This window comes from Notamacropus eugenii, chromosome 1, assembly GCF_028372415.1.
Source record: "Notamacropus eugenii isolate mMacEug1 chromosome 1, mMacEug1.pri_v2, whole genome shotgun sequence".
Taxonomy (NCBI): Eukaryota; Metazoa; Chordata; class Mammalia; order Diprotodontia; family Macropodidae; genus Notamacropus; species Notamacropus eugenii.
Window position 1 is genome coordinate 547,126,798 of NC_092872.1, and position 9,983 is coordinate 547,136,780.

The 9,983-nt window shown below is 44.1% G+C and overlaps 1 protein-coding gene across 1 annotated transcript; it reads right to left on the bottom strand.

Moving 5' to 3' along the window:
- Positions 1-6,054: 6,054 nt before the first annotated feature.
- On the bottom strand, positions 6,055-8,913 carry KCNF1 (potassium voltage-gated channel modifier subfamily F member 1). The gene is made up of 2 exons (XM_072634219.1): positions 8,241-8,913; positions 6,055-7,984 (listed from the first exon to the last, which is right to left on the bottom strand). Exons 1-2 carry the CDS (start codon positions 8,247-8,249, stop codon positions 6,455-6,457), a joined length of 1,539 nt encoding a protein of 512 aa, XP_072490320.1. The 5' UTR covers positions 8,250-8,913; the 3' UTR covers positions 6,055-6,454.
- Between the last annotated feature and the right edge of the window lie 1,070 nt (positions 8,914-9,983).

Consider the following 9,983-nt stretch of genomic DNA (forward strand, 5'->3'; position numbering starts at 1 on the left):
CTTCTGCTGCTGCCCATTTATATCTAGGACAAAATATTCCAAATTCTCCCCTCCCTTTCTTCCTCCCACTTTTGAGGCAATCAGTCTTAAGTGACTTGCCCAGAGCCACACAGCTAGTAAATGTCTAAGGCCATATTTGAACTCAGATCCTCCTGAGTCCAGCTCAGGTGCTCTATCCACTGCACCACTAACTGCCCCTCTCCCCTCGTTTTTCAAAATAGGGCTTCCACCTTCCATCTGGGTAACCTGTGCTTCAAATGATGACTATTGATGGTGTTCCCTACCTCACATCTATTTGAAATATGCCTTTCCCAGGAATACACCACACTCAACTGCCTTTCTCTCTAAGAGTAATGAGTAGGTGGAATCTCTGAAACCTCCTCCCTCTTCTCCCCCACTTGCCTTTCATCTCCCTGGGAGATAGCAGGAGGCTAGGGAGATATTTAATTATCTATCCAAGTGTAAGATGGTTCTTGTTGCTGAGGGAGGAGAACATGAGCCAGGACTAGACCTGAGCACAGGTGGCATAGGTAACCACCCCTGTGATACTATTTGAAGGCTACCACAAGATGCTAGCAGGATTCATATATCAACTAGTAGACTGGATTAAATTATTCAGAGGTTCATTCTAATCCTGAGATTTTAGGGTTCTAGAACTCTCTTCCCTCCCCTTCTGTATCCCCTGTCCATCTGAAATTGTATTATTAGATATAGGGCAGCTAGGTGGTGCAGTGGATAGAGCACCAGTGCAGGAGTCAGGAGAACCTGAGTTCAAATCTCACCTCAGACACTTGACACTCACTAGCTGTGTGATCTTGGGCAAGTCACTTAACCCCAATTCCCTCATCCTGGGTCATCTCCAGTCATCCTGATGAATATCTGGTCACTGGATTCAGATGGCTCTGGAGAAGAAGTGAGGCTGGTGACCTGCACAGCCCTCCCTTACTCAAAAATAAAGTCAAGTGCAAGTCATGTCATTATTTCTCTGATGGCATGGTCTTCTTCGGCAGCGAAGGACGAAGGACGAACACACACACACACACACATACACACACACACACACACACACTATTAGACATACTGCTTTAAGCTGAACAGTTGAAGATGTCTGTTAAATCTTTGCTGCTGTCATTGATCATACCTGTGATTTCCTTGTTGTACATATAAACTAGGCTTGCACTGAAAGATTAAATTATTTGGCCAGAGTCCCACAGCCAGCTTGTTCTGACTAATGATGCCCGTTCTTCCACAATGCTCCTCCACCTTAAAACATTATAGCTTCCTTTCCTTGGGGGAGAGGGGGTGACTAATTACTAAATATTTGTTTAGTTGGATCACATATTACCAGGTAAGGGTAGCATAACAAGCTACCATTCGATATTAAAAACCTAATCAAGAATTAACTTATCCTCAAGTACATTAGACTAGGAGGCATCTAGTGCCCTCATTGTAGGTGTGGTTCTGTACCTACTACAGATGTAACTGTAGACTACTACGATACTACTACTACTACACTACTACCTGTGTGACCCTGAACAACTTAGCTTGTCTGGATCTCAGTTTCTCTCCCTGTAAATAAAAGAATTGAACTCAGAGCTATGATCTTAGTGAACATAGTTCTCAATTGTTATCATCTCTGGTTTAAGTACTATTAGCCCCAGAATAGAAAAGAGGGGTCAAATCAGAAAGGAGGATAAAGTCTTGGACCCCAGCTCTGTGGCCTCTTCCATAGTATCTCTATCTCTTAACCAATCCTCTTTCCCTTGAAACACCATCAGTTACTGTCAGTATCCCCTTCCTATTACTAACCCTATTGAGGGACTTTCATCTCAGAGACTACCATAAAGACAGAATTTGAAACCAGGTCCTCTGACTCCAAATAGAGCACACTTTCTAAAGTAGCATGCTTCAGAATGAGAACTAGAAATCAGGTTATCTGCCTCAGAATCAAGAGGACATAGACACCACATTTAGAAAGGCCTCTCTGGTACCCACCAAATTCTGTTGCACAGGTACCTACCAATTTCTTCAAACCTTTTCTGTAAAGGAACCCACTGGGCCTGTCCTCTGGTCAGTCTCTGCCTGTGGGAACATACTTGGTGCTGACTCAGAAGAAAAATCCCTTGTAGTATTCAGAAACACACCTATAACTTCTCCCTGTGGCCTTACTACATCCTAATCTACAAATCTAAAGGCCACCCAGAGGGAAATGTTGTAGTCTTTCTCTAATAATGAAAGTTCTTATTTTGATAGTATTTTTATAGGTTAACAAGTATTTTCCTCCCAGCGACTTTGTGAGGTAAGTAGTAATACCTGGACTCTGATTCCCATTTTACAGATAAGGAAAATTGAGGGAAGGAGAGATGAAGTGACTTGTCACAGTTGATAAGCCACTTAAACCCAGAGTTTGACTCCAAGTCTGGTGCTCTTTCTGCTACATTCCATCTCCACCCCCAGCTCGCTAACTCTAGAGGCTTATACCACATAGTTGGGCCTTAGAGTTCTTTATTTCAGTGCTGTGACATGAGGTGCCCTGAGGGTGTTACAGAAAGGATGATCACCACTGGAACCGTAGAATTTCACACACACACACACACACACACACACACACGCACACGCACACACACATGCACATGCACATGCATACACCCATGTCTCTGGAGGCCAGGCTGCTGAAGATGCCCAGTGACTCAGGGTGGGAAGGAAAGGAAGCAGCAGCAATATAAGAAAATACAATTAACAAATACAATTAATGTCAACATGTAATGCCACCCCCCCCACTTCCTGTCAGCAGAGCAACACAAGCAACTCTTCCCCTTTCCACACCCACATCTACAATCCTCTCCCCACATGGTCTTTTAAACATAGTTCATGGATACAGAAATATCATGGGGTAGAGGGAAGAAGGAAGACAGAGGGGAATCATAAGGACAATCGGAGGCCTGAAGTGCTCTAGGTATCATAGTATTTAGAGCTGACAGCTCATTCAGCCTCCTTGGCTACCCTCTCATTTTATAAGCAAAGAAGCTGCCAATCAAAAGAGGGACTAATTTGACCATAATTATATAGCTAATAAGTAGTAGAGTGAGGAAGCAGCAAGGTGGCAAAGTGGATAGAGTGCCAGACCTGGAGTCAGAAAACTCATCTTTCTGAGTTCAAATCTGGCCTCAGACACTCACTAGCTATGTGACCTGAGCAAGTTATTTAACCCTGTTTGCCTCAGTTTCCTCATCTGTAAAATGAGCTGGAAGAGGAAATGGTAAAGTACTCCAGTATCTTTGCCAAGAAAACTCCAAATGGGGTCACGAAGAGTTGGACATGATAGAACAGCAGTAGAATCAGACACCAAGCCAGGGTTCTTTCCATCGTGCTGTGATGCCTCTATTATGCCCCTTCCCATTAAAGTGGGTAACCCCAAGGTCTTTCCATGAATTCAATATCTAAAACAAATACTATCAATCATCTCCTAGGCATAAGGTACCCACAGTATGGCAGCATCATCTTGGAGTCCCTGCCACAGCCTGTCTCCCTCAGTGCCCAGGACAGTTAGGGTTGGCAGCAAGGAGTTATGATCCAGAATGGAAGGAGGCTTTTCACTGGACAAGTGCTCTAAGGGTAAATTGGAGAAGTAAGAGGGGAGGAGCATTGAACTAGGAACCAGGAAAAACTGAATTCAAAATCTTTCTCAGATACTTATTAGCTTTCTAAGCAAGTCACTTATCTCTCAGTCTCAGTTCCCTTATCTGGAAAATGGGGTTACTAATTAGCACCTACCTCACAGAAATGTTGTCAAGATAAATGAGATGACATACAAACCTTAAGGCACTATAGAAATGTTAGCTATTGTTTTTACTATTATTATTTAGAAGAAGAGTATAGGCTTCAGAGCTATAATGAAACTTAGAGCTTATCACCTATTTCCTTATTTTACAGATGAGAAAGTTGAGGCCCAGAGAAGGTAAATGGTTTTCTACATGTTACACTGGTACTAAGTAGCAGAACCAGGATATGATCCCGTTTCCTAGTTCCAAATCCAAAACCTCAAATCAATACTATAGACCCTTGAGGGAAGCATTCTGGCCCCAGATCCAGGCCCCTGTGCCAGCTGAATTGGCTTGTACATTTTGGGCTATGGGGATGCCTTCCCTGCCTCTGTGTAAAGCCTGACTAGTGGCAAACCCAGTATAGGCCTCAGGAGACTATACTCCTAATGTGAACTCCTATCCCATGGTCTTCCAGCATTAACGATTTAACCTGTCCTGGTTCATGAGTCACAACTTTGAATACTGTTGTTATTATTTAGTCCTGTCTAACTCTTCATGATCCCACGGACCATGCTATCCATGGGATTTTCTTGGCAAACATACTGGAGCAGTTTGGCACTTCCTCATCCAATGGATTAAGGCAAACAGAGATTAAGTGACTTGCCCAGCATCACACAGCTAGTGTTTTTGATCAATTTGAGCTCAGGTCTTCCTGACTCCAGGCTCAGGGATCTAACCATTGAATCACCTAGCAGCCTCACTATGGCAAACTCCATCCTTAAAACTAACAGGTATCCTAGACTCCCAGAGTAAAGACCAGACAAACTTCCCCAGAGCATTAGATGCCTTCTTTTGTTGAAATTTTTCCATCCAAAAGAATGAAAAGATTCATAGAATGTTTAAGAATCCATCCAATCTTTTGTTGTTCATAACTGTAACAGTGTTAGCAAATTCACCTTCAATGGAGCCTCGGCTTTAAGAGGAAGGCAACAAAACATCTCAGAATCATGAATGAATATTTTGGTTCTCCCTGTTATGATACACTAATTTGTATTAATATTAGCTTCTCCATTTGGTCAATTAATTCAAATTCCCTGCAACATAACAACCATTGACAATAAGAGGACAATATAATATTATTAGCTTGTAAGAGGTATCAACTGACTCCTACCCTACCCCTAACAAATCTAGTATTCAACAGAAATTCCAGTGCTGTTATTAGCAAGATCAGTGCTTCCCTTACCGGTTTCCACACACTCATCTCCCTACAAAGATGATTCAGAGAGCTACCTTAAAGAATACTTTATACTGAGAAGGAAATGGGATTGTTGAAAACAACAAAATGCGCCCATATTAGAAGCGAATCTTAAAGCTAGAATGGTCCTTAGCAATCATCTAACCCAACCACTTCTTTTAGGATTATCTGATCTGAGAGCTGGAAAGGACCAGGGCAGTTATCTAGTCCAACTCTATCACTTTGCAGCTGAGAAGAATAAATCTCACACAGCAGCAGTCCCTTGGCCCAGGAACTCACAGAGCAAGGATTGAAGTGTGTTTCTTCAAATTCTATGTTCCTTCCAGCACACCTCACTGCCTCCCTCATTAAGGGATCATAAATTTAGAATTAGAAGACACCATCAGGCTCATCTAGGTCAAAGGTTCTTAACCTTTTTTGTGTCACAAACCCCCTTGGCAGCCCAACAAGGCCCATAGTACCCTCTTTAGAATAAGATTTTTAAATTCACAAAATACATAGGATTACAAAGGAAGGTAGTTGTGTTAAAATATAGTTGTTAAAATAAAAAAAACTAAGGTCACAGACCCCAGATTAAAAACCTCTGATCTCAAACAACACCTCATGTTATAGATGAGGATACTTGGGTTCTAAAAAGTTAAGTGATTTGACTAAAAGGCAGGGTTGGAATTCAAACCCAAGCATTCTTACTTCAAAACATACGTATTTGGGTGAGAAAACCAGGTACAGAGAAGGAAAATGGCCTATACACATCTAGGCAATGGGAGAGCCAGGATATGGACCTAGGTCTCCAAGTCCAGCATTCTTTCTGCTACTATCTATATGGAGCTGTCTGGAATGTGGCAAACCTCCTTAACTTGACATATCCCTACAATGTGTGCTCACATCTTTAATTAGATCTGGACTAAAAATATTCCCCCACCCCCTGGCTCTACACCTACTGCACACAACTCAGGGATGACAGTCAGCTTTGGTATTTGAACCAAGCATTGTCTTTTGTGGGTAAAAGTCCAGGGACAGAACCCAAAACACAGGTTTGTGGTATATAGATTTGGAGGCTTTATTAGACCAGATACAGAACTCAGAGTTGATCAAAGGGCACACCCAAATTATTTCACAGCTATTGCCTGATGTGTAACTAACACACCTCATTTTCTCATCAGGGATGAGCTGGGTTTCTAATAACCTCTTAGACCTTGATCTTTCATGAACTATTGGCAGGTAATAAAAACAAAGTCTTACCCAAATGGGGCCCAGAAGTAATTAAGATTTGTATTCAGGTGGAGGAAGAGGGAAAGGAAAGGAAATGGAAGGAAGAGAGAACAGCTTTCAGGCCCCCAAATGACAATTCCTGCAATATCCTTGGTGTCTTGTATCATCAGTCTTGTGTCCAAATGGGAGGGCTAGAGCCCCCCCACCCCCCAAATCCTACTGTTCACTTGCAGCTCTGAAGCCGGGTCCTATAATGTTTCTCATCTGACAAGAGGGGGATGAAGGTGTCACTGTGGGAAACCTTTAGCCTGCTGCTCCACAAAGGGACCTCCTTCCCTTCCTGCTGTGGCTGGAGATTGTCCAGGTCACTCCGGGAGCCCCCGGCTCTCCCTTCACTGGAATTGAGTTCCATCAGCTCCAGCTCATGTTTAGCTGCTGTCTCTAGTACCCTCTGCTTATTGTAATACCTGACAAAGTTGTTGATGATGGGGTGAATGGGAAGGGCAATGGCAATGACCCCACAGAGGAAACTGATGGCAGCATTCAGCTTGCCTAGAGTGGTCTTGGGGTAAATGTCCCCATACCCCACTGTCGTCATGGTGATGATGGCCCACCAGAAGGACTGAGGGATGCTTTTAAAGAGTGTCTCTGGGTGGCTCTGTTCCATCGTGTAGCCAAGGGCAGAAAAGACAAAAATCCCAACAGCCAGATACATCAGGAGCAGCCCAAGCTCCTTGAAGCTCCGTTTCAGAGCATAGGTCAAGGTCTGCAGCCCAGAAGAGTGACGGGCCAATTTGAAGATCCTTGCTATCCTCATGATGCGCAAGGCTTGGACTGCCTGTTGCACATTGGTCAACTCCATCATCCGGGCCCCAAAGTGGGTCAGAGTCAGGCTGACATAGAAGGGTAGGATGGCCAAGACATCAATGATATTCATGAAGGACAAAGCAAAGTGGAGCTTGTTGGGAGATGAGATGAGCCGAAGGACGTACTCGAGTGTGAACCAGCCAATGCAGGCAGTCTCGATGTTGTCCAACGTGGGATGTTCCACATGGTTCCCCTCATCGTCTAAAATCTGAAGCTCAGGGATGGTCCCCATGCACATGACCACTGATGAAATCAATATCAAGAGAAAGGACAGAATGGCCACGATCCGGGCTGGGCAGGAGGACTCTGGTTTCTCCATGAATTTCCAAATACACTTTTGGCACCTTTTCCAGCGATTTTCTGAGGCATCCACTCCCAAATCATCCAGGATCAACTGGACCCTGCGGGCGATTTCCTCCAACTCTTCCCGTTTCTCACTCAGATGACTCTTACAACAATCATCCAGGAACTTGAGGTCCACTTTCCAAAACTCCATTTCATTCTTGAAGCAAATGGGGCAGATCCCCTTTTTCATGTGAACCTCCCCAAAGTAATAGACCTCGATAACACATTTGAAGGCATCAGGGTCCCGATCAAAGTAAAATTCTCTCTTCCCTGGGTCATAATCATCACACAGAGAGAAAATGGTATCGTAACCCCCAGCCAAACAGTTGATTAATTCAGCCAGCCGGGTTTCTGGATACTGGCTCAGCAGGTCTCCATACAGGACCTGCCTCACTCCTCCGACATTGACCACAATCTCTATGTCTTCAGTATTTTCTGACCTGTTACTGTCCAGCTCCAACAGGCTGGAATCCCCTGCCCCATTCATCCTGCCGTCTTGGCTGCTCCCTGCTTCTACCCAACCCTCACCAGGCTGCTGTCTCTGTGAAGATAAACGAAAGCACAAGTCAGGGATCATATAGTGAAACTCTGAATGACTCCTGGGGGTAGCAGGAAGCCTCCGGACAGGCATTTACAATCTGTCAAAGATTACAAGGTATGTAACAGGCTGCTGGGGAAGGAGTAGGCTGCTGGAGGGAGGGAGGGAGAGAGGGAGTGAGGGAGTCAAGGGGAAACTTGAGCCAGGAAAAGCTACTTTTGTTTGATTCAGATGAAGGAAAGCAGCAAAGGAAACTCACCTCCTGCATGACTGCTCCTGATATTTGAGGTCCCTGGTTTTTTTCTTCCTGAAGTGATGTCTCTTCATGGACTCAGAAGCTCTGCCAGTTGTCTTTTGCACAGATTAACAGAAAGAGGAGTCATCGGCAGGCTTCAATGGGTCAGATGATCCAAACCCTTCTCACTGGGGGCTATCACCCCCATTGGCCTGGCATGCAGCTCCAGAGCTGCTGGATGGGGCTGCTGCCTCGAGGTCCTCCTGAGTTGACTTGTGGATTCCTACGGAACAGTGAGTGAAAGTGATCAGAGGGAGAACTTGATCAGAGGGGTTTGTTTTTGCAGGGCTGTTTCTAAACAGAATAGGAATTCCAGGCTGACGTCAAGAGCTTTCAAAACGGTACCCTCTTCTGGTGAAATTCAGCAAAGCACAAGACAGCCTCAGCTCACCGCTGAGAGCCAAGTGTGAGCAAGGTTTAGGCTGCTGCTGCTGCTGCTGCTGTTGCTGCTGCTACCGCCGCCACCTCCTCTCTGGCAGCTGTGGACAGAAGGGAACCAGTCCTGAGACTGGAGTCAGAGGAGCCCAGTTTGAAAACTAACTCTCCTCCTTACTACTGAATGGCAGCCGGTCACTTCTCTTGGCCTCAATTTCCCCTCCTGAGGAGGAATAGGTGGGTCTGCCTGGTCTCTAAGCTCCCTTCTACCTGTAAATCCCTACGATGCGATGTTTGAATCTCACACCTTCTGGCTCCTTAATAAAGGGTCATACGAAAAGAATGTCCAGTTTTTAAACAATACAGCTGCCAGAACTAGAGGAACAAGGAAAATTATGGAAACTGGCAGGTTAAAATTTGCCCCAGTTCTGCCATTTACTGGCTATATGATCTTGGATAACGATTTTTTGAAGGGGAGGGGGGGCAATCGGGGTTAAGTGACTTGCCTAGGGTCACACTTGCCTAGCTAATAAGTACCTAAGGCCAAATTTAAAGACAAGTCCTCCTGACTCCAAAGTTGGTGGATGCTATGGAAATGCTTGTTTTATTCCATAAATTAAAAATAAAATTAATTTTTAATCTGAAAAAGAAATGTACATTGTTTCAAACAAAACCTCATGCACTCAGTTGAAAATGCCCGTGTCCTTAACCCAAACCCCTACCTTCAGTATCTCAATGTTTCCCATCCTTCAAGCTCAATTGAAATTTTATCTACTCCAGGAAGCTCATGGTTCAACTGCCTGCTAAACATTTCCACCTGAATGTTCAGCTATAATACCTAACTTATCACAGGGTCAGAATATCTACAAACTGCAAGGAACTTTAGAGACAATATAGGTTTTATTTTATCATATTAGAGAGAAGGAAAATGAGAAAGGGGAAGTAATTTGTTCAATATCACACTGCTATTTAGTAAAGAAACCAAGACTAGAACCTGTTTTTTGACTGATCATCAAGTACTCTTTCCACTACACTAATGTTTTTCCACCACATAATTCAGCACCTAATTACATATAAACTCCATTGTGTTGTTTGTTGTTGCGTCCTTTGTGTTCATCTCCTCTCTAAAATCAGCTCCCTAATCTTGACCAACCTTCCTGTCACCCAACTGGGAAACCTGAGTCATCTTTGACTCCCCCTCTCTCTCACATCTACCACCCACATCCACTCAGTCAACATATCCGTTCAATTCTTCCTTCTCAATGTCTCTCCCAGCCATCTCATCTTTTCCATTCCCATGCCTACTACCCTAGTTCAAATTCCCCACTTTGG